At 33.8% G+C, this 25,891-nt stretch overlaps 2 protein-coding genes across 2 annotated transcripts in view; both read left to right on the top strand.

Annotated features, from left to right (window-relative positions):
- The window catches only part of LOC120222228 (RUN domain-containing protein 3B), a gene marked incomplete at its 3' end in the record, with an annotated part of 90,307 nt that extends 65,732 nt beyond the window's left edge, over window positions 1–24,575 (top strand). Inside the window, exons 4-6 of the mRNA XM_039219967.1 lie at window positions 10,574–10,659; window positions 21,868–21,957; window positions 24,495–24,575. Of these exons, the coding sequence (XP_039075898.1) occupies window positions 10,574–10,659; window positions 21,868–21,957; window positions 24,495–24,575 (257 nt within the window). The remainder of the gene's footprint in view (window positions 1–10,573; window positions 10,660–21,867; window positions 21,958–24,494) is intronic.
- LOC120222229 (small ubiquitin-related modifier 2-like) lies at window positions 14,836–15,126 on the top strand. Its single transcript, XM_039219968.1, has 2 exons — window positions 14,836–14,987; window positions 15,060–15,126. Exons 1-2 carry the CDS (start codon window positions 14,836–14,838, stop codon window positions 15,124–15,126), a joined length of 219 nt encoding a protein of 72 aa, XP_039075899.1.
- Window positions 24,576–25,891: the final 1,316 nt, after the last annotated feature.

The following is a 25,891-nucleotide window of genomic DNA, read 5'->3' on the forward strand; positions in this document are numbered from 1 at the left end:
ATTTTGGACTTGCGCTTTTTCTAATCTCTTGAAATAGGCCTGGAGAGCAATGTACTTTCCTCTTAGGACTGCCTTGGCCGCATCCCATAGATTTTGAATTGTTGTGTTTTCATTTTCATTTGTTTCCATATATTTTTAAGTTTCATCTCTAATTGCCTGATTGGCCCATTCATTCTTTAGTAGGGTGTTCTTTAACCTGTGTGTTTTTGGAGGTTTTCCAGACTTCTTCCTGTAATTGATTTCAAGTTTCAAAGCATTATGATCTGACAGTGTTCATGGTATGGGACTCTCCGCCTTGTGTGCTCTGGCATGTTTCTTGAGGTAGCCGTTAGAAGGCTTTCTCAGTGGATTCTGTGTCCTTTTTTCTCCCAATCTCTCAGGTTTTGTAAGGTTTCCAATGGCTTCAGATCTTTTCCGTGTGATGTATGGGCATGAGTGCAAGTACGGAGCTCCTTACTTCTCCCCCATCTTGCCCCCTCTCTCTGTATTCACTATCTTAAGCCAAACAATTTCCTTAAACTTACAGAATTTCTGATAACAGTGATCTCGATATCAGAAATGTATTTTTTAAATTGTTTAATGAAATGTGTTGGCATTTGGTAAACCCACAGAACTCGTATTGTCTAAGTGATCAGTGTATGGAATTAAAAAATCCTGCATAGGTAAAAGAACCATTTTGACCAGTGGGTTTAATGTAATACAGTATGAAGAGTTCATTAATAGGCTTATAGACTCCATATTTCCATTAACCTTTAAGGAATTATCAGTTACTAAATTTTAATGTAGAATCAAAGGAGAATGTCCACAATTACCTGAAAAGGCTATAAAAGATTTCCTTCTGCAACTGTGTATCTAGTGAGGCTATAGATTAGATTGCCTGCATATGCTTCAACCAAAACAATACGTTATAACAGATTGAATGCAGCAGCAGATACCTAGTTCTCTTTTATTAAGCCATACGTTAAAAAGATTTGAAGGACGCCTGGGTGGCTCATTTGGTTGGGCGACTAACTTTGGCTCAGATCATGATCTCACAGTCCATGAGTTTGAGCCCAACATTGGGCTCTGTGTATGATATTGAGGTCCGTGAGTTTGAGCCCCACATCGGGCTCTGTGCTGACGGCTCAGAGCCTGGAGCCTGCTTTGGATCCTGTGTCTCCCTCTCTGTTTGCCCCTGTCCTACTTGTGCTGTCTCTCTCTTCCTCAAAAATAAACAAACATTAACAAAATTTTAAAAAATTTGAAAAAATATAAAACAGACCTACTTTCTTCACTAATATTTTTATTTAGGAAAAGATAGTTATTTTTCATAAAGGTATTATTTATATTAACATTTAATGGGTTTTTATATATATATTTTAATTACCTAATATTTTATGAGTTTTCAGTTTTGACTTGTAATACAGTAAATATCAATAATCTATATAAGAGCACTTTGGAGTTCTCAATATTTTTAAGATTATAAAAGGTTTGAGTTGCTGATATAACCTATATCAGCCTTAGGTTAGAAGTTATATTTTTTTTTACTGGATCATCATACTACCTTTCCTTTTTTTTTTTTTTTTTTAACGTTTTATTTATTTCTAGGAGAGAGAGAGAGACAGTGTGAGCAGAGGAGGGTCAGAGAGAGAGGGAGTGACAGACTCTGAAACAGGTTCCAGGCTCTGAGCTGGCAGTCAGCACAGAGCCCGATGCGGGGCCCGAGCGCACGAACCACGAGATCATGACCTAAGCGAAAGTCAGACGCTTAACCGACTAAGCCACCCAGGCGCCCCTATACTAGCTTTCCTTAATATTTTGGACACTTAAGAATTACAGCATGAAACCCAGCTAGAAAATAAAGATTGAAAACAGATACGTACAGTTGTAAGATCAAAACATAATTCAGTTCAATTCATTATTTCTTAGTTACACACTTGTATATTATATGTCTCTATAATAAATGAAAGTAGTATAGCAATCATCTTTCAGAAAAGTATAGTTTCCAAGTTTATTGTTTCTACATCAGTTTTTATTTAGCATATTTTTTTTCTTCTGGAAAATTATTAGCAAAATTGATAGAGATATATAAATTAAATATTTTGTAATTCATAAACTGAATACATTTTTAAAATGAGATTTATAATATTTAAATTAAGTGACATAATTAGAAACATAGTTAAATATTTTAAAATTATACTCTATAAGTATATTTTAGGATAAAGTTGATAGCTGTGATTTTTGTCACCTTTTGAAAACTAAAGCTGTAGATTTCACTTTCTAAAACCACTGTTGCCTCCTTCACTGCTGCCAGTCTGAGCAATAGTTAACTTTCTGTTTCAGTGTCTTCTAACTGTTTTAGTTTGAATCACTTTTGTTCTCTGCATCGCATATTTTTTAAGCCAATAAATGTCTTCATTTTTAAGTCAATTATAGCTAGATTATTGAAAATATTTTTTCTCATAGATGTTTAAATCTTGTTTTTTATTTTAATGGCTTTCTTCTTAGCTATACTATTGTCTTAGTAGTCCTTTTGGCCTCTGTTTTCTCAAACTACTGAATTATCCATTTATTTCCTTTGAATTATCTGATTGACTACAGGTTTAAAAAATGTGCAATCTGAATTCTCCTGTGCATCTTAGTTGAGTTTGTATCAGTTTTCCTTATGGTTTAAGAATCATATTGGGGGCGCCTGGGTGGCTCATTTGGTTGAACATCTGACTCTTGGTTTTTGGCTCAGGTCATGATCCTTGGGCTGTGGGATCAAGCCCCATGTGGGGGGTCTGTGCTGAGCTTTGAGCATTCTTAAGATTCTCTGTCTCTATCACCCTCTGTCCCTCTCCCCACTTGCACTTGCTTGCTCTCAAGAAATTTTTTTTTTAATTTTGTAGCTTAAGATTAAAAGACAAGCTGTAATTTGAATGATTCAAATCTATAAAAATAGAAGGTATCTCAGGTATTACATAGACTTTATTTTCTTATTTTCAAATTAAAAATAGGAGCAATTGATAATAAGTGTACTCTAAACCTCTTCAGTATAGGAGAGAATATATTTATAGAACTAGCATATACCGAAATATAAAAGGTAACTGAGAAGTTAACAAACATTAGAAATCTAGCATTTGAACTTGGGTGGAACACATAAATGCAAACCCCAGCTGACCACCTCTTTTAATGAGGCTCTAGGGATTAAGCCCTGCACAGCAAGGTGCTGCCCATCAGATAGAGTTAATATTTATTCTGTAAAAAACCGTTGTGGAGTATCACTGCATAACAATCATGTTCCAAAATCTGGCATTTCTATCTTTGTTTTGCTTAGGCCTCAAACAGATTCCATTTAGTGGGGAAAGAGAGATCAATGATTTACCTGTTTATGCTGGGGAAAGTCTGTAAACAAATATTACTTCTGTCTTTATTCATTGCAGTGGGAAGAATAAAATACTTAATCTACTCAGTAAATCACAGTGCCAACTGTCAAGATTGAAGGATTAAGCAAATACCTCAGATGGCTGTTTTATTGAGCCTTTGAGCTGCTGGTGACTACTAGCCTATATAGCATTCTCATCCAGTCTAGACACTTGTGAAAACCTATCAGAACCAGAGCACCAGATTTACCTGCTAAACAATATACAATTCAGTACACTTGGGACCAAGCAGATCTTCATTTTTGAATTCTATATAAAAAGCAGAATAACTTTGACTACACCTTTAGGGTTATGTGGATGACATATTAAGCACTGAAAGACAAGATACCTTACAGAACAATGGCTAATTCAATAGAGAAACATTCTTTAACTTTAGTTGCATTGATTTTAATCAGGATTGTCTGTGTCCTAGAACTACTGTACAACTTAGATTCACATCATAGAAACTTGCCACCATCTGACACTTGGTCACTCTGAGCTAAGATCTGTGAAATGCTGACAGTCCTTTTCTTTGCTCAGTCCGTGTCCAGCTGTACCTATTTGCCACGGCTTAAAGAAAGACTACTAATCAAACTACTAATATTGGAATTGGAGATCATTTCTGTAATCTTTCCATCTCAGATATATAAGCATCTATTTTCTGCAATATGCAGAGGTTCTGAGGATGGGATTTCTGTATTTGAGATTCCTTAATTTAGGTTTCAGACTAGAATTAGCACTCTTAGAAAACCAACTTAATCTCAAAGGGCACTTATTTTACTCTCTTCTGAACACACCTATCGTTCCCATCAGCTGTTGGGCTGATCCTTATCAGCATAATAGGTGATTTCTGATAGAAATTCCCTAAATGGATCCTTAGTTACTACTGTTATTGATCATACAGATATTTCCATTGGATTTTCTTAGTATTCCAACTGATTTCAAGCTTAAGAAATTCTTTTCCTTCTTTTGTTTTTGTTGTTGTGTGAGGCAACAGCTGCTCCAGAATATGAGCTCTATAATGTTCTTGCATTCTTCTTGCCTATCTTATGCAGTTTTCTTTTTTTTTTTCTTTGTTTTTAATGGTTCTCTCTTTTTTATTTTTTAGTTTATTTTGAGAGAGGAAGAGAGCATGAATGGGGGAGGAGCAGAGAGAGCCAGAGAGGGAATCCCAAGCAGGTTCTGCACTGTTAGCGCGCAGCCCAAGGCATGGCTCAGACTCATGAACCATGAGACTGTGACCTGAGCGAAAATGAAGAGTCAGACACTCACCTGACTGAGCCACTCAGGCACCCCTCTTTTTCTTTGTTTTTAAGAACAGTTCTTGTCTGTAGCTAAGTTAGGCTTTTCTAGTTAGTGTTTGCTTACTCTGTACATTTCTTCTATTCTCAAGCTTAGCATATTGGACCAATTTCTGAATATGCTGGTCATACCAGACATTTATATATTCATGCATTCTTCCATATGATAAATTTTGAGTACTTATACCATGTCAGAGCTATGAATGTAGTTCTTAACACATTTTTAGGACAGAAATACCTAATCCTTCCTGGTCTTTTTGGTCTCATCCTCTTGTTTACTTTTTCCTTTATTCAGGAGCTGACTTTGTCACTACTCTTTCTTAGAGGCAGTTAGCCAAATTTTCTACAGAAAGAGGTAGGGACGGAGGGGCTATTAATCACAGATACACCAGAGTTATCAAATAGTAGAACTTTATAATAAGATATACATTGTGAACACATGATTTTTATGATCATTTTCTATTACTAACATACAAATCTATTTCCTCTTGTTCCTATTCCTACTTCTTTATTGGGATGTCTCCAAACCTGGAAGAATGGCAGACATACTTAGGTGCTTTAAAAATAAAGAAACAGTTTCCCAGGCAGAAACCAGAGATACCCTGATTCTACCCATTTGTTTTACATTCTTTCAATTTTAAATACTAAGTTCATATGCATCTTTGTAAAAGACCATTTTCCTCACATCTTTCCTTTCCCCCCCTTGTCACTAGTACCTTTAATGCTTAGTAACACTTATCTACTTTAGTTCTATCCACTTATTCAACAAGTATATATTGAATGACTACTATGTGCTATAAACCATTAATAAATATTGAAGATATAGTGGCATTGGTGAAAAGATAGTATAGAAAACAAATGTTGTATATGTTGCATTTTAGTAATTACAACAAACAAATGAGTATATATATAGTATAATCTCAGGGGCCTGAGATTTTGAAAAAATGAAATAGGTTAAGAGGTTAGAAAGTGATCAGAGTGGTGGAAGAAAGCACACTCTTTTAGATAGGCTGAGTAGGGAAGGCTTGTATGAGGCAATGATGCTTGAGCCAGGATGCAAATTATAGGAAGAAATGTGCTGTTCAAATAGTAAGCAGAGGAAGCAGGGTATATTCAGAGTCTGGGTATAACTCTCAGTGCATTGGGGAGCTACTTGAGGGTTTCTCTCTTTTAATACTTTTAAATAATAGAGTATTGTACTCTGATTTGCATTTCAAAAATATCAACTGAGTGCAGTATGGAGAATGCACATGGAGGAAGAGAGTCATAGTAGAAAGGTATAGAAGTCAGAAAAAACCCCCAGAGATCCTAGAGGTGAGAAATGAACCAGTTTTTGCCTCTGGTGATGACAGAATAGCTTGTATTAGAGCAACCCTTCCGCCAACAGTAGAGGTTGGATAAAATACACAGAACAACAAATTTAAGACACAAAAGAACAAACAAGGCATGAGGACTTAAGTGGCCACAGTACTCGAGAGAAGGATCGTACATGAGGTATGAACCCTACTTTTATCTTGGCTCTTAGCCTAAGGTCATTTCTCTGTTCACATCATCACATCGTGGATACAGAGGCTAATCAGAGAATGCTGGGCATTCTTTTACTTTCCCTAGGCTAGAGAAACAGAAGTTGGAGCTTGGAACTTGAAACCAGGACTTTACTGAGATAGCTGCGGACAGATGTGTCTGTAGTTATACATGCAGTTTTCCTGAGAGGTGTTTGCCAACGTTTAGCTACTTTAAGCATAGGGCAAAAGTCTCATAAACCAGGCTGAAAGCTGCAGGTAGGAGGCTAAAAAAACTGATTCAAGATTTCAGTTTTGCTCTGGGGATAAAGAGGTTAGAGTTTAAGTTCAAACAAGTTGGAGGGTCCTTGTAAAATACTCTAGGCTTTTATTTGTAACCCCAGAAATATTCCATCTTGGGAATATGGGATATTCAAAGACCAGCCCAAAAAGTCCTACAGTTGGTGCCTTTAAATAATGAAAAGTGACATTTAAGTACACTCCCTGCTTACCTGAAGGAAAATAAATCTATTCTGGAGAAAGGTAGCATTAGTGCAACTACAAACTTTTATATACACTGTCTAGGATTCAACCAGAAACCACTTACTACACATATCAGGAAACAAGATCTAGTGACCAAAACTAAGAAATAAAAAAAGATAATTGAAACAAATCTCTTGGAAATGTAGATAATAGACTTTTAAGTAATTGTAGTAGAAAATATTAATAAGGATTCATAATACCAGAGAACTGGAGTATATAAGAATGTATAATTAGAAAACTACAAAATATTCATTCAAACCAAAGTCATACAGAACTTTTCCAAAAATTGATCATTTGCTGAGTTATAATTCATCTCATTGAGTTTCTGATTGAAATAATCTCAAATGTGTTCTCTAATCATAGTGGAATAAAGCTATAATTAATAACAAAAATATAACTAGAAAATGCTTATGAGTCAAAATTGAGAAGGACTTCTAAATAACTCATGGGTGAAAAGGTACAAATAAAATGGAAAAATATATGGAAAGTAGTGATAATGAAGATAAAACATGTAATAAAACTTGTACTTAGAGAAAAATAGACTCTCATAGGTCTTATGTATTAAAAAAAATAGACTGAAAGTCAGTGATCAAGGTTTTCATTTCAAGAAGCTATTTTAAGAAAGCAATACACCCAAAAAGAAAGAAAGGAGAGAAAAAATTCAATTAAACTGAAAAAAAAATCTATAATAGAAGAAGCTCAACAAAACTAAAAGGTGGTAGCTTTAAAAAGATTAATACGGTTGATAAGCTTCTAGCAAACTATTCATACAGAGAAAAAGATTATAAATTACCAGTATCAGAAATAGACCAACCAACCCTATAGACCCTATAGGGATTAAAAATCCTAAAAGGATGTTATGAATAACTTTGTATCTACAAATTTTATTTTTTGAGGTTTATTTATTTATTCCAAGGTGGGCAGAGGGGGAGGGAGAAAATATCACTCAGGCTCTGCACTGACTGCACAGAGACCGAAGCAAGGCTCATTCTCACAAACCACAAGATCATGACCTGAGCCGAAATCAAGAGTGCCACACTTAACTGACTGAATCACCCAGGTATCCCATACCTAGAAAATTTTAAAATGTAGATGAAATGGACAAGTTCTTTGAAAAAAATTATAAAACTAACATAAAAAGGAAGAAAACATCTGAATATTCTGGTACCCACTAAGAAGTAGAATCTATAAAGTCTTCCCCTTGCAAGCCCAGTTTTTAACTGAGTTATTATGGATTTGTAAGAATTATTGGTATTTTATAAATGAGAGTCTTTTGTCAGATGTATATAATGGAGATATCTTTGCCTACTCTGTAATTTGTCTTTTTATTCCCTTAAATGATTATAGATTATCCCCTGAAACAGGAGGGAAGGTAGAGTGTATAAAGTGTATAAATTTTAATTCAATTTGGTTGGTTGGTTTGGTGGTGAGATGTTTCCTATCTTCTCAATGTATCTGCTTTTTGTTTCCTCATAGAGTAGGGCTAGTATTGTAACTTAAACAATTCTCAGGAAGATTAAGTATTTTAATGTATACACATACCTTAATGTATCTTAAAACAGAGCCAAGCATATATTAATTAAGCCAAGCCTTAAGCAGTGTTGAATACTTTTGGGGCACCTGGGTGACTCAGTCACTTGAGTATCTGACTTCAGCTCAGGTCGTGATCTCACAGTTGGTGGGTTTGAGCCCGGCATCAGTCCCTGTGTTGATGACTCAGAGCCTCGAGCCTTCTTTGGATTCTGTGTCTCCCTCTCTCTCTCTCTCTCTGCCCCTCCCTGCTCTTTGTTTCTCTTTCTCTCAAAAATAAATGAAAACATTGAAAAAATTTTTTAATAAAATTTTTTTTTACTTTTTACTTACTACTTTTCAAAAAAAATTCAATGACAAAGAAATGAATATTTATGTCTGTGGAGGAAAAAAATAAAAACCTCCAGTGGTTCACCATTATCCAACTGACAGAGTCTAAAATTTTAAGCCTAGTTTTCAGCTTTCCCACTTTATGGCCCCAACAACTTTAATAAGTCTGTTTATCTTCTGTTCTAGTAAAAGTTCTTTTGTTGAAAGAAAAGAAACCTAAAAGTAGCACAGTGTATTATCACAATATAATAGAGAATTCCACAAACATACAAGGACAGGAAATTAGGTGCAGCCCAGTTTTGCATGAATTGAAATTAATAAATCAGGAAGCAGGGCTTTCCCCACATTTCTTATCTAGCACTAGCACAGTCTCCTGTGTCTAACTTTCTCTGGAGAGCAACTCTCCCACCTTCTGCTCTGGTGAAATCATAGCCTTTTGATTCAAACCACCACTACCAGTCTCTGTGTCTTTCAAAGGAAATTTTAAGAGAGAAACTTGAGACTGCTAACCAATGGCTTGTTTCTTCCTTCCTCTCTTCTGATCAGCCACAGCTAATTGTAGGTTCCCCAAGGCTTACTCAGCAGGTTAATGGACTAACCACTGGGTAAGCTAAAAGGGGTTTTGAGTTTGATGTGCAAATTGAGTGCCATGCTAATCACATCCATATCATTCCTGTTTTTCACAGTACTGCTGCTTCTAGTTGGTCAGGTTTTACCACTGTCTAGATTGACTCCTTTATGATCCTTCTTATCCAGAGGTTTGGTGAATTCACTAGAGGTATAGACATTTCTAAAGAATGTATTTTTTTTTTTCCTGGATGCCTGGGTGGTTCAGTCGGTGAAGCATCAGACTCTTGGTTTTGGGTCAGGCCATGATCTCAGGATTCGTGAGTTCAAATCTCATGGTTTGTGAGTTTGGCCCTGCATCAGGCCTCATGCTGACAGTGCGGAGCCTGCTTGGATTCTCTCTGCCCCTCCCCAGCCCCTCTCTCTCTCTCTCTCTCTCTCACACAAAAATAAATAAGTCAACTTTTAAAAAATGCTTTTTCCCTCCATACCAGTTGGTTGGCCATCATCTATAATGATTAGTGTCACCTTTATTCTCAACTGTCATTGCATTGTTTTGACTTTTTATCTCATTAATCTTAATAGATTTTCTGGAAATTTGTGAGAGGGATGAGTGCAAATGAAAGCAATTGAATTAAAAAATTCTCATTACAAATGTGACCTCTTCTATTCTTTCATTTTAAACAAAGAGTCCAAGAGAAATGCTTTGGATCATAAAAAACAAAAACAAAATCTGGCTAGTCTCAACTACTGAATGATATTACCCCTTTCAAAAGTAAAATTAAATATTAACATTGAGTCAGAATTGCTTCTGTTATTTTCTACTAGAATATATGGTTTTGGGTAACTTTATTGTGAGTTTGTTTTTTTACAGTTTGAATATTTGGTAGTAGTTTTAAAATGTTCTGGGTGCAAACTCAATAACTCATGATTTGGATGTAAGGTGAGTCATGAAATTTGGTTCATTATTAGTTATCTAAAACCTCCCTTTGGACGGATAGGTGAGAAGTTTTCTTAAACAAGTGGTGGGACAGTGGTCATTTTTTTTTTTTTTAAAGAATGGACTCTGTTCTTCAGGTTTTATAAGGGGACTCATTTTAATTAGCATATTGATTTGGGCTTTGAAGTAAAGAGTTATGAAAAGTCTCTGACATGAGTAACTCAAAAGGTAGGTCCCTTCAGAGTACAGAAAGTTAATATGATACTCTGTATCCTATATATTTAGAGAAACAAATGAAAAAAAACAAACTTGCCTGTTCTTATCTACTTAAATATTTTTTGTCTTTATCAGATGTATATTTTGAGTGAATCGTTCTTTACATATTAAGGTGCTTATATTTTTGATGACACAGTGGACAAAATATTTTTTTAACTCCTAATCTTTTTTTCACATTTGATTCTTTCTTCTTCCTTTCAGGGTAGAGCCTGGATTAGAGTAGCACTCATGGAAAAGCATTTATCTGAATACATCTCTACAGCTCTGAGAGACTTCAAAACAACCAGGTTTAAAAGTCTTTTTGATTTTTCAAATATGTTTTTCAAAGAATCACCTAAAGTTTAGAAATAAGAGTAGAATGAAGATTCATTTCTTTCTTAAATTCTCAGCAATTTTATTTCCTCTTTTTTGTACTGCTCGGGTAAATCTACTGTCTTCTCAGGAAAATGCCATTTGTCAGCTAAACATGCATCTTCTTTGGTTTATCTTTTCAGGCTTCACATTATACCTAGAATATCTTTCTGAATCATTTCTATTTCTCACATTTTTAATACATTCTCTCCATAGAGAGGTTCATTCTCTACAAGACTTTTCCCTGACCGATTGAGAAAAATCTAACCATCAGATTCCTATAGCATTCCTTCTTTTTCTGTATTACATTTATTTCATTTCCCTTCCTTTAGTTCGTGTATATAACCAGTGATTGTTCAGTTGTCTTTTTAAGGCAGACTAGACCAGTGTTGTTTTTCTTAGGTTGTATACATTTAAGAGATGACACACTGTGCCATGGGACTTTATTTTTTTACAATGGTAAAAAAAAAAAAAAAAGGTTAATATTAGGAAAACAGGCATTCCTATAAAACTCTGGTCTACTAATCTCTATGCTTATAGCTGTTGTTAAAGAAACCAATTTTCTCCATTTCAAAAGTATTTGTAAATGAAAATGCTCAGTAATTTCAATACCCTAAACATGTGCGATTCAATACAATGGCCACTAATCACATGCCACCATGTAAATGACTATTATTTAAGAGTAAGTAAAATTACCAAATTGCTTCATCAGTTGCCATGTCACATTTCAGAAGTTGAGTAGGCATGTGCAGCTAATCACTAACAAAGTGGACAACACAGATGCAGAACATTCTATTGGACCACGCTGCCTTAGGCACTTCTAAATTACCATACATATTACTACCTCATAAGTTATATTTCTGAAAGAGAAGAAAAGAGTGACAACTATAAACCAGATTTGATAGAAGAATTAGGCACATATATAAAGAAATCATGTATCTGGAATCTTACTTTCCATGTCCTGATGCAATATTTGGCATTTTAGAGTTTGAGAAAATCTGGGCATTTATTATGGTACATTTTTGCTTTGTTTTTTCCCCACTTAGGTATAATTGACACATTGTGTCAGTGTAAGGTGTACAACATGTTGACTTGATAAACATATACAATCAAATGATTACTATCACTAACGTTTCCATCATGTCATGCAATTGTTTGATATATACTTACTGAATTCTTTTATTGCAGTGTGATTCTTTGGGGATATTTCTAAAGATGGGCAATGAAATGATGATGAATTCTTAGACGTTTGAGATGAACTTTGTGAAATGAAAATTTTGTTACTTCTATTATTGCTAAGTAAATAAGTTCAATATGGAAGATACTAAATATTGAAGATACTAAGGTTTTTGAAGATAAAAGTAGTATAAGAAGCTCATAGATCAAACCTATAAATCCTAAATCAGTGAAATCAAAACCGAGTTTACATAGTAATTACCTCCTGTGCTATTACAAGGTTGTTAATTAAAGTTATGATAGTCTTATGAATAGAAATTAAAGCATTAATAATATAAGTTGTTAGTCTTGTTTCCTAGACACGTGAGTGGAGTAAAAACAGTTCTTGAATAGATTTTTAGAGTGAGTAGTTCAAATATTTAAAGGGAAATGCTTTTTACCTCATTCTTAGGTGTTACCTGTCTTCTGATAAAAAGAAATGATTTAGCTCTAAAAAAGTCCATGAAATAAAAATACTCTTGTAAAAATACATAAGCATACATTATTGAAACAGAAACATGGCTTAGTCAATGTTTATACACACATACATGCAAATATATAATGTTTCTATAACACAAACACTCATAATATTTGAATGTGAATATAATGGCTCTAATTTCCAGGAAAGGACAGAGGGTGTTATTTCAGAATTCTTATCTTAGAAGTTAAAAAAAATGCAGTTGCAAAAAGTCTTCCTTTTTAAAAGCAAAACAAAACACAACTATGCTATTTTTTCTTCTTACTGAAATCAAACCAAAGAAACTTCTTAATTATAAATAAAGTTGTGAACATCTGGTCAAGACATATCTATTTGAAAGATTAGGTTTGTGAAATACGAGGAAACTATTGGAAAGAATAGTTACATCTTACCTTTTGTCTGGATGCTCCCTGACATAAGTGCTTGTAGAACAATGAGAAATGATCTCTGATCCTTTAGGAATCTTGAGAGTATCTGAATCAAGTGTTCTTTTCTTGTTCTACTCTTCACAGATAAAGAGTAAGGACGTCCTTTAAAATGGTGATGCAAGTGTTTACCCCAATACAGAAGGAGGAGCTACATGAGCTAAGACAGGCAAGCTTGAGAATACTAATCTGTGAAAATCCAAGGATAAGATTGGGTGAAGAAGTAGAGGAAGAGAAATATAGTAAATTAACTTGTAGGAGTACATCACATGGCTCTGTAGTATTAGAGATATTCAAGTGTTTTTTTTTCTAAGGTAGAGAATGTCTTAGTGAGCAGTTGAAAACCACCCTTGCAGGGTTTCTGGTTTAGAGGTTGAGATGTTACTGGGAAATAATCAGAGTTGGGAGGATGGAGAGTTGAGACTAGAATCCAAGCCAAAAAAAAAAAAATAAAGGTGGGCAGTTGTTTTGGTAGTTTACTGGGAAGACTGAGAAACAGAGAAGTAAAGTAGAAACTGAATTAATTTGTTCCAAGTTTTAATTTCTCCCTACCAGAAAACTGAAAAATAATTAGAAAAGTTAAGCTAAAGAACACAAATGTGATACTTGAAACAAGATTGAAACCATTCTGGTAAGAATTTGAAGTAACAAATATGGAAAATATGAAGTAGAGATAAAATTAGTTTTATAGAGACCTGTTTATTACTTTACAGTTGTATCTTATGTATCATATTATGACCAAAGTTGTGTTCAAAGAAATAATAACTTTTTGATAATTATAGTAGGAGTAAGAGAAGGAGTGAAGTATAAAACAAAACTTCAAAAATTAATTGAGCTGTCACAAAGTGAAAAAAGAGTTGATACTTTTCCCACTTACAGAAAAGTAGATATAATAGTGAAAAATTACCATATCTTTCAAGAGCTAATGAAGATATAGAATCTGAATCTGGTAATTTCTTTTGTATAATTAAGATGAAAAGCATTAATAAAACTTACTTGTGGACTACTCCCTTATAGCATATATAAAAATTACTTGAAACGGATCAGACTTACATGAAAACTCTTAGAAGAAAACATACGTGTAAATCTTCCTGACCTGGGATTAGGGATAATTTCCTGGATGTAATACCAAATATACAAACCACAAAAGAAAAAAAATAGATAAATTGGCATAATCAAACTTAAAAACTTTGCTTTGAAGAATATCATCAAGAAAGTGAAAAGATGATCTAAAGAATGGGAGAAGATGTTTGCAAAGTTGAATGTCTGATAAGGGACTTGTATCTAGAATGTGTGTAAAGAACTCTTAGAACTTAATAATGAAAACAAAAACAAAACGTTTACAAATGGGCAAAGTCTCTGAATAGGTATTTTTCTAGACAAGATGCACAAATGACCAATAAACATGAAAGACACTAAACACCATTAACTATCAGGGAATTGCAAATCAAAACCACAATGAGATACTATGCTCACCCACTAGAATGGCTAAAATCAAAAAACCTAATAACAAGTATTGGTAAGAATCTGGAAAAATTGAAATCCTCATAAATTGGTAGAAAGAAACAAATGATGCAGCCCCTTTGAAAACCAGTCTGGCAGTGTCTCAAAAAGTTAAATATAAATTTACCACATGACCCAGCACATAACTCCTACATATATGGATACATACATATATGTGTGTGTATGTGTGTGTATCTATGTATGTATATATCTGTATATATATTTCCAAAAGAATTGAAAACATGTTCACAAAAAGTATATATACAGATGTTCATTGCATCATTATTCATAATAACCAAAAAATGGTAACAACCCAAATGTCCTACCAACTGAATCAAAATAATATTCCATACTGTGGACTGATATTCAGTCATAAAAAAGAAATGAAGTGCTTCTTCTACCACTACTGGTACTTGCTTGTGTGTGTTTATTTGGTGTGGACCTGGTACCTCCTTTGTGAAGTGGCAGCTGAGGAGACTCTGAAATTCTTCATGGTCAATGAAAAGCCCAAGGAAGGAGTCAAGACTGAGAAAAATAATCGAAATATTAATTTGGAGTTGGTGGGGCAGGATGCTTCTGTGGTGCACTGTAAGATTAAGAGGCATACAACACTTAGCAAACTAATGAAAGCTTACTGTGAACTATAGGGTTTGTCTGTGAGGCAGATCAGATTCCCATTTGAAAGACAGCCAGCCAGTGAAACAGACATACCTACACAGTTGAAAATAGAGGATGAAGATAAAACTGATGTTTTCCAGCAGCAGAGAGAAGGTGTCTACTAAAGAAGAAACCTGCTACTTTATTCCAGAACTCTGTTCCTACAGACCAAGAATACATTCTCTGTTTAAAAAAAAAAAAAAAGCAACCAACTCAGTTTGATTTCACCACTTCCTGAGTACTACTTGATAGTTTTCTCTTTTCTTTCATTTTTCCCTTTCTCATTCCTTTACAGTGCATACAGTAATTGGTGCATTTGTACTAGCATATTGCTTTTTTTGTACTAACTATCCAGTGGTAAATTTTGATTGATATCAAATCAGGATGGAATGGGGAAAAATGACGACTCTGAAAATATGCTCATTCTCCATGCTCATGCTCCTTCACCTCTTTATATTCCAGTAAATTATTTTGCTTTCACTGCTTAACAACACAGCAGAAAGAACATAAACATTCTGGCATACCTTGTTTGATAGAGACTTTGACTGTTTTTCATTTATTGTAAAATCAAGGACACTTTTGTATCTTTTTTGTATGTAGCTCTTAAATGTAAGGTAATCAGTTTTTAGTAGGGATAAATTACTCTATAAGAGATAAATCCTAGATTGTTTTCCCTTCACATTGGACATCTTGTCTAAATAAACTTTTTGTTTAAAGAAAAATGAAGTACTGATACATGCTACAACATGGATAACCTCTGAAAACATTTTACTGTCCAAGAGCAATGCAAGCAGTAATTCCTGGAAATAAGTAAGAAAAACCTTAAGGATGAATCAGACGTTATTCTCTTGTAAAGATAAGAATAATCTTCCCTGTCATCCATATAGACCATGTGAACTGAGAATAATAAGCATTCTGAGTGCCCTTTGAAAATTGTTATTTATAAGGAAGACACTTGTTTTGATGGGCCCTGGATGTTATATGTAAGCAATGAATTGCTAAAATCTGCTCCTGAAACCAATATTACACTACATGTTAACTGACTAGAATTTAAATAAAAACTTAAAAAATAAAACAATTATACCTGAAAAGATAACAAAAAATAAATGTTGCTCTTTAGAGGGAACTGAATATTTCCATTAGCATTACAATCTAAGACCCCCTTTCATTAGAATATTGAATCTGTCATAAATGAATGCTCTTATTCCTGTCACCAAACATACCATAAATATATTCTCTTTGTTTTTTGTTGTTGTTGTTGTTATTGTGTTGGAATGTCTCTCCTCCTGACAGAGACCCCCATCTTCTGGATCCTGTCCCCATTTGTCTTCCTTTAGTTATCACCTTTCTCATTCCTCATCCTCAGTCTCTTTCCCACTGTTGGATCATTCCCACCTGCATAGAAACATATACTGGTATCTCCTACCTGAAAAGAAAAACATCTCCATTGAACCTGTATTTCCTTCTGCTCCTTTCCATGCTCTGCTTTATCACCTCACTTCTCAAAAATTTTATACATACTGTCATCACTTCCTTTCCTCAGAGTCACTGTTGTATCCACTCTTGTCCAGCTTTTGACCCTCACCATTCCACCAAGGATAATTTTTTAAAGGGTACCAGTAACATAAAAGCTCCCAAATGGATGTTTCTCTTGGCCATACTTTATGCCATTGCCCAGCTAAAACAGTTAAATACTTCTTCTTTCTTGAAAAACCTGTCTTTAATTTCTGTAACATTGCATGGCTTGTCCTTCCCCCGTGTAATTGCTCTTCTGACTCTATCTCTGTTTCTCTTTTTGATTTCTTTTGCTCTTCACAACTTTGAAAGATCAATATCTGCTGACTTAGCCCTGTATTGTGTGATCTTTATTTTCTTTTCATATTCCTTTCTGTCTTCATAGAATTTTTAGAATGGCTCTAAATACCACGTGTATGATCATGACACCACATTTATTAAATTTAAAAAATCTTTTTATTTATTTTTGAGAGAGAGACAGAGCATGAGTGGGGGAGGAGCACAGAGAGAGTGAGACAAAGAATCTGAAGCTGGCTCCAGGCCCTGAGCTGTCAGCACAGAGCCCGATGCAGGGCTTGAACTTACGGACCGCGAGATCATGACTTGAGCCAAAGTCCGATGCTTAACTGACTGAGCCACCCAGGCACCCCTCTTGACACCACATTTAAATCTCTACCTAGAGAGTTTAGATCAAGAACTTTTTCCCCTCTAATCCTCTTTACCCCTTTTTTAACAAGTGGTCTCACAGTCTACCTACATGGTTGATCAAGTGAGAATCTAAATTCATATTTGATTTCTCTTTCTCATTCTCTATAATCATTCCTAACCGGCAAGTCTTGTCAGTCCTCTTTCCAAAATATATCTTGATCTATTTACCTTAATCTCCATGGCTGTTATAAATACCTCATTTATCTGTTGTCTCCACACTCTCTTGTGGGTGTCCTAATTGAACTTCCAGTTTGTCCCCTTCTACTAGCCATTTATCTTCCAACCAGTCTTCTTAAGTGTTAAAAAGATTGTGTTAATTCCCGCATAAAGCATTAGAATGATTTTTCTTCAAACACATTTCTTGGAGTCAAATCCTGGTTTCACCACTTTCTGGCTGTAGAATCTTAGACAAGTGCTTAATCCCTCCTGGCATAATATGTGCTAGTAAAGTTAAAATTATTCGTATAAAGCATTTGTAACTGTGCTTGGCACTCAGTAAATGTTCACATTTATTATTAATGTTATATGGCCTTTGGAACCCAGAGTTGAGTTCTCCTTCAATTTTTCTCTACTTCAACAACCTATTTATTTGCTTTGTACTACTTACCATCAAGTCTAATTACCTTCTTTGTTGCTTGTTCTCTCCCTCAGACAGTAAGCCTCATGGAGAGGGAACCATGCTTAGGTTGTCCATTATTTCACTTTTGTACCTAGCACAGTTCTTGCCACATAGTAGGAATTTATACTGTATTTGTTGATAAAATAATTAATGAATCTCACATTCTTAGCAAGATATTTGGAGATTTACTTTTTAGTCAGGTTTTCATTCTGATTCATTCTGGCTGAATGGAATGTAACATTTGTTTATAATATTATAATCTATTTTGCATGCCATGAGGGAGACTTTTCTAATTTCCTCCCTTAAAATTTCATATATAGAGACTAACTTGGGCAAGGGAACAAGAATATGATAATGAAATTTCTTTGGTTTAGAAGAGAAACTTTCTCATATTTTAATATTGCATTTCAGTATGTAGAATAACTTCTGACTCTCAAAAGAAAATTTGAAGCATGATATTATATAGTATTGATAAGATACCCTGGTGGTTTACCCTGAATGCCATCCAAAGGGTATTTGTTATTGAAATACCTGAAGGGCCTTCCAATAGTTTTACAGAATGAACACCAAATATAGAATTATAGAGATATATTTCAATGAGAGTTAAATTATATATGATGAGAAAAATTACTGTTATTATTAGAGTGTTATTTTAAATGCTTTTCTGGTTTCTAATATTTTTGTAGTCAACAAATAATTGGAAAGAGTACACCTAATAAGTGGAAGCAGGGCTCCTGGGTGGCTCAGTGGGTTAAGCGTCCAACTCCTGATTTAGGCTCAGATCAAGATCTCACAGTTTGTGAGATAAAGCCCTGCATCAGGCTCTGCACTGTCAATGATGGGCCTGCTTAGAATTCTCTATCTGCTCCTCCCCTACTTGTTCTCTCTCTCTTTCTCTCTCTCTCAAAAACACATGAAAAAAAAATTTTTTTAAGTGGAAACTTTTCTTTCAAATTACAGTAATATCAATAATTGCTCGTAATTTTCCTTTGATTCTAACATGCAACATTCTAACAAGATTGTTGCATCTAAGATCTAAGATCTAAGATTTAGAGATACAATCTAATGTATAAAGCTTTAAATTGAAGTTTTTTTTAAATTGTTCTGATTATAATACCTGTGATGCTTATTTATTTATTTATTTATTTATTTATTTATGTTTTATTTATTTCAAAGAGAGAGAGAGAGAGACAGCGTGAGCAGGAGAGGGTCAGAGAGAGAGGGAGTCATAGACTGAAACAGGCTCCAGGCTCCAAGCCGGCAGTCAGCACAGAGCCCCGACGCGGGGCTCGAACCCACGAACCGAGAGATCATGACCTAAGCGAAAGTCGGACGCTTAACCGACTAAGCCACCCAGGCGCCCCTAAATTGAAGTTTTAATACATCTTTTTCACCTTGGTACTTTCAGTATTTATAATATGTTTTAGGAATTTATTATACTGTTTTGGTTAGGTCCTCATACAATTATTTTCTTTAAAAGAAAAAATATTTTCAACAAAAGAAAGGGAATTTTTTTAGTGTATACCTTACTATTATTGAATTTAGTCATCTTAGGATTTACCTTTGGCTCATTTGTTCCATAATTTTGGTTATATAAGCAAGCTTTATTAATGCTCTAGTTTTTCCATGAGATAAAATGAAGAGGCTTACAGTTTTGTTTTGAAGTCTTTGAAAGGGTTGATAACAAGAATCAGATTTTTAGTCAAAATTATTGATATATTGATTTGATTAAGAGAATAAAAATTAATTTTTCCTAACACCTTCTTCTTTAATACATGAGAGTAATGTCTTTGATTAAATGATAAAAATATCTTTTTCAGTTCAGATCACTGTAACTCAGTATTTTTTTGAATACTGAATTATTTTTAAGCTTTATCTCAGAAGTGTATTTTATGAAAAATACATTTTTTTCTTAGCTTGCACTAATAGTGAAGATGTTGAGCATACAGTGGACAGCTCGTTAACTTGCACTTGCTCTACCATTTGTTCTAAAATCCCCTCTGTTGCAGTAAAAACTGTCATAATAAATGAGGTCTATGCAGCATTCCACTTCAGATACGGTTTTGTTGAAGTGGAATTATTTCACAGATAGCAAGTGTTTCACTTATATTGGTTAACTTAAAAAATTATTAGTAAAACTTAAGCCAAAGAACTCATCAAAACAATATTATATGAGCTCTTTAGACTTTAAGAAATATCTGAAATGGGTTAGATTTGTGAGTGGTTTTGGTATATTCAGCACTCCCTAACACAATGTCGACATTAGGAAACAAGCAGAAATAGTTTTGATCTGACTCTTAGAATGTACTTTTAAACATGGTGGACTCAAGATGGAAAAAAAAAAGTTGACCTTTTCTTATATAGGGAAATAAGAGGAATAATGGGTGATTCCCAGTTATCAAAAATCAGAAATCTTTCTAAGGCATGTGTTCAATAGAATTTGGGTTCTAGAGCCATTGTAATGATAACTCTTCTAGGAGTTAGAATATTTTGTCAACAGCCACTTTAGCTATTCGAGCAGTGGCAAAATCTCAGATATATAAATATATTTAAATATCTTTACCATTTTGTGGAAAACCTTAATTAAATATGTGGAAATTCCTTCCATTCATTTTATTAATCTTTGTTAAGCTGGGAGTTTTAGTTTTTCTCTTCTTACATAAATGAATTAAAGCAATTCCCATATTTCCAAAGAAACAGAAAACATCTACTCCAGGCAAGTTTTCCCTTCATATTTGTTTGTATCTGACAGAGCGTCTCATATTTTCCTTTATACTTTTCTATTATTTACAATTCCTTATGAACTATAATATAGGTTAAATTCTCTTTAAATATTTTTGTTTTATAGGAAGTGATAAAGTTAATAGAAAGTATATAGAACTTAGTGTAAGAATTGTGTTTCTTCCTTGAGCAGTTGATTTGCATGAGCTTGGGCAAATTATTTTAACCTAATTCTTAATGTTACTTGATGGTAAATTTGAAACTAATGATAGATCTTTCCACCTTTGCTTCATGGGCTTTGAAAAGAAGTATCAAAGGATATTTTTATAGAAGTATTTTTTAAACTGTGAACTATTCAAAATTGGTGGTGGGATTATGAGCATATTAAAAAATTTTTGCAGCCTTTATAAACTCATGACTAAAAAGTGTACACAAATTCCATTTACTAAAATATATTCCTTTTAGTTAGTGGGATCTTACAGAGTGGTCTCCACTATCTATATGTAATATAAATAGATAAAACAAATGATCCCTGTTATTGAACATAAACTAGTTTTTGTACATTATTATTTTTTAAAAGAAAGTAAATACAATGATTGTACTTTTTTGATGGAAAAATGCCATAGGCTCATATCATAATATGTTCTCAAAATATTTATTTTAAACATATTAAAATAAAATTTTAGTATTTTAAAACTGACATTAACCAAAACAGAAAGCTTTACAGGAATTAATAGAGGTAGATTCATAATCCTATTTTGTCAGAGATAATGAATACTTTCCTTTTTCATACTCAGACACCGTGCTAGCCCATTAGTATTACAGTGTTAAAGGTTAACATGGATTACTAATGATCACATCTCTCTAGCTCTCCATTTAGTTAATAACTCCTGCATTTACAGAAAAACAATGTGTGTTTGTGTTTGTTCTTTGTATACAATAATATCTACATAGTTTCAAAATTAGACCAGTATAAATGACTATGAATTTTCCACCTTTCAAATTACATTCATACTGTTTCACTATTAGGGAGAATGAGTAGACAATCTTGGCCAGTTGAAAAAGTCACTTTGGAAATTCTTTTTAAAAGTGGTGGAAACACGTAGAATGATTTTTTTTTTGTTTGTTCTTATGGTGGCATTTTCCCCCCTAAATATCTTCAAGAATTGGGTGATCCAAATAGTTTTTATTTTGATGAATAAAATTTAGTTTTTTCTACTTTAGTTTGATCTCTCAATAACTTCTATAGATGAAACTTCAGTCTGCTTTTAAAATTTATATATTTACCCATTTCATTTTATAGGCGATTTTATGAAGATGGAGCAATTGTATTGGGTGAGGAAGCAAATATGCTTGCTGGCATGCTGCTTGGACTCAATGCCATTGATTTCAGGTACTTAATCTAAATACATTCAGTTTTTAAGTTATTCTATCTCATAATAGTTTCTACTTAGCTTTTATTCTTGGTTTGCTAATAATAAGTAAAGCACACAGCTGGATATCGATATTTGATTCATGTTGTTCCCTTGCTAATAACATCAGCTTTCTGACAGGGTTTGCGCTCAGAAAAGAGACTGTCTCAAAGCTAAGGTATTAACTGACGTGTTTGTTCTATACTTTGGGCAAAAATATTAGACTGTATCTCCACAGCAGAAAGATTATATACCCTTATAGCACTGAAGGAAGTTTTTGGATCTTGTCTCCTACTATTTTTCAGCTACTGCTTTAAAATGAAGGGGTACCTGGGTCGCTAAGTCGATTAAGCGTCCGACTTCGGCTCAGGTCATGATCTCACGGTTTGTGGGTTCAAGCCCCGCATCAGGCTCTGCGCTGACAGCTAGCTAAGAGCCTGGGGCCTGCTTCAGATTCTGTATCTCCCTCTCTCTCTGACCCTCCTCTGCTCAAGCTGTCTCTCTCTCTCTCAGAAAGAAATAAAACATTTAAAAAAAACTTTTAATGAAAAGAGATGCACTAAAAGTAGATTGAAAGCCAGAAAGATTTTCATTATCTCATGTGTTGAAATAAACAGGTCCTGGTTTGATATCTTGGGTATGTTATGTTTGTATTATGTATCTGGACCATCAAAAATATTGCTAATATTTGCTTTTATCATCAACAAGATGAATTGATTTCAGACTAAGAGTATAAGTTCTAAAAATATAAATGTAAATTTTTCATACATTCATGGAAGTATCTTTTTGCATTTCTTTTTTTTTTAATGTTTTATTTATTTTTGAGAGAGAAATAGAGACAGCATGAGCAGGTGAGGGTCAGAGAGACAGGGAGACACAGAACCTGAAGACAGGCTCCAGGCTCTGAGCTAGCTGTCAGCACAGAGCCTGACGTGGGGCTTGAACCCACAAACCGTGAGATCATGACCTGAGCCAAAGTTGGACGCTTAACCGACTGAGCCACCCAGGCGCCCCTACATTTCTTTAATTGATCTAAGATTTTACATTATGCCAGAAGTAAAAGGTTTGTTTATAACAATTCAAACATAAGATTAATGGAAATATTATAATTTTATTGAAAAATATCACTTAAAAATCCCGGAAAATCAAGAAAATAAGTATAAAACTTAAATGAAAATCTACTGTTAGATCTTTACTCGAAATATAATGCTGCTCATTTCCACTGGGGTTACCTTTTTTTTTTTTTTTTTTTTTTTTTTTTTTTTTTTTTTTTTTTTTTTTTTTTCAATGGTTTTTTTTTTTTTTTTTTTTTTTTTTTTTTTTTTTTAGTAAATCACTTCCTTTTCAAAATATTTTCATTTTCTCTAACTTTCCTCTGTTTAAGATTTAATAAGGTAGTATCAGAGTATTAGCTTAATTGTTTAGAATATGAAAATGATAGATGCAATATGGAAGTTGTCTTTTTGATCCTTCTAAGTGTGTTAATTTTTCACCTGTCATGCTACAAAGACAGGTGTCTGAATCCTTTACAATTCTGTTTTTTGGTACAAAAAGAAAATCTGGGATAAGAACGTGAACTGTTCGTTTATTGTAACCCATTGATACTGTATAATCAGCTGAAAGCAAATGTATTAAAGATACATTAGTGATATTTCTGTAAATGAAGGAAAGCGCTTTATAAAGTATTGCCGCTTTGGCTCACTCCTTATTCAAGCATAAAAAATTATGTACATAACCTTGATCTTAACATATTAGAATGGAATTTCAGCAGGCAGACTTCCAAAGAAACCAGAACGTAGGAGTTCATGAATTTGTTTTTTGAAAGATCCACCTACATCTTATAAATGTTCTTGTTTATGTTCCTAGTAGATGTACCTTTTAAATAATAGTAACCATAAAACTAAGCACTTTTTTTTTTTTTATTATTGGCTACACCATCATACAAAACAAGGATTACTTCTTTACTGGTTTTATGTGACTCCCAGTATGACTTTAGTCAAGTAGCACTTTTCCTGTTGCCATGGCCTCGGAGAGGATTGACTAAAGATCAGAAGGATTTTTTTTTAACTTTCTTTTTAGGTCTAAGACCCAGGCCCTTTCACTTATTCATATAGTTTAAAAACCTTTATCTTCTAATTAGATCTTTGAGTAAGATAGCAGCACCTAAGAATTTGTGTGAAAACGTGAACTAGTCTTCATTTGAAAATCCTCTAGTGGCATCTTAAAAATCCTGTGAAGACCAAGGTAGTGTCAAATAAATAGTTTTTGAACAGATTTCTCAGAAAATTTTTCTTTTGCATGATATACTCCTATTAGAGCATATTAACTTGTGCAGTCCTTTGTCATTGGTATTGAATGTAGCCTTTCTTAAAGTGTTTATTAGTAACAAGTAACATTTAAACTGTGAGTAAAAAATTTACCTACAATTTGATGAAACCTATGTCTCTAACAAGAGATTGTTTATAACACTTAATATTTAAAGGCTTATATATTATGTGACGTATTTATTGTCTCTTAGCTTCTGCCTGAAGGGAGAGGGATTGGATGGAAACTTTCCTGCTGTAATAGACTACACACCATATTTGAAGTTTACCCAGAGGTATTTGATGTTTTGAAATATGTTATTGAAATCTTAATTTAGGGGCACCTGGCTGGCTCAGTCAGTTGAATACCCAACTTGATTTTGGCTTGGCTCATGATCCCAGGGTTGTAGCATTGAGCCCACATTGGGCTCTGTGCTGAGCATGGAACCTGCTTAAGATTCTCTCTCTTTCCCTCTGCCTCTCTTCCCTACTCATATGTGCTTTCTGTCTCTAAAATAAAAAAGAAGAGGAAGAAAAGACATCTTCATTTATAGTTGAATGTCTTTGTATAATATATTCATCTGATTAAAATTGGTTTTATTTTAGTATCAGAAATTATTCAAAAATACCAACTCCATTTGCAAACTCTGTTGTATTTAAGTACATACACTTTTTAATAGTTGTAATTTCAGCATAAATAGTTTTTGGAAAATAGCATGTATTTCTGTTGCTATCATCATTATAATAATAACTTTGATAGCTCTGTAATAGTCCATTGAGAGTTGAAAATTATAATTCATCATTCACATTGTTTTCCATTATAGAGGAAAGGGTAATGAATGCTTTTCAAATCAGTTTTCTTTTCATTTCTTCTGTGAATTTACAGAATTTTTCAGGCAAATACAATGAAAAATTTTATGGTTCTTAAAGTGTGACTTTTTAAAAGTTGTACCAATTTAACACTAGTATTGTATCAGAGCTAAGAATTTCCTGCAGTCTCATCAGCATTGAAACTTAATCAGATGATATTTATAGATTTTTTGAAGGTCTGCTTACATAATTGGTTTCCTGAATAGAATGATTAGATACTTTAAAAGTGTTATGATTAAGCTAGAGCTGTAAGGGGAACAGAAAGAGAGTAATATATGTATATATGTAATGTATGTACACACACACGCACATGCACATTCTTGAAGACCTATTTATTGAGGACCTAATGTAGGAAAGAAACTTTCCTACCTGCCAGGGATACATAGATGTCAATAGTAAAAGTGCTTCATGAAATTGAGAAAAATAATATAGTCTTGTTACCAGGATAGTCACCATCTAGTGAGAGAAGTCCCTATTTGAGAGATAAAAGTGTGAAGATACTTTAGGTGGTGAAGGAGTAGTAACACAGTCTTAGGGTACCAAGATTTCTAACTTGAGTAAGTTGATCACTTGGGAAAAGGGATAATTCTAATACATTACATCTAAAAAACAAATATAGAAGCAATGTTTGGCAGGAGAGGGCAAGATGGCGGAGAAGTAAGGAGCTCCGTACTTGCACTCGCGCCCATACATCACACAGAAAAGATCTGAAGCCATTGGAAACCTTACAAAACCTGAGAGA

The sequence above is a fragment of the Hyaena hyaena genome, unplaced genomic scaffold, assembly GCF_003009895.1.
Source record: "Hyaena hyaena isolate Hyena2069 unplaced genomic scaffold, ASM300989v1 scaffold_858, whole genome shotgun sequence".
Taxonomy (NCBI): Eukaryota; Metazoa; Chordata; class Mammalia; order Carnivora; family Hyaenidae; genus Hyaena; species Hyaena hyaena.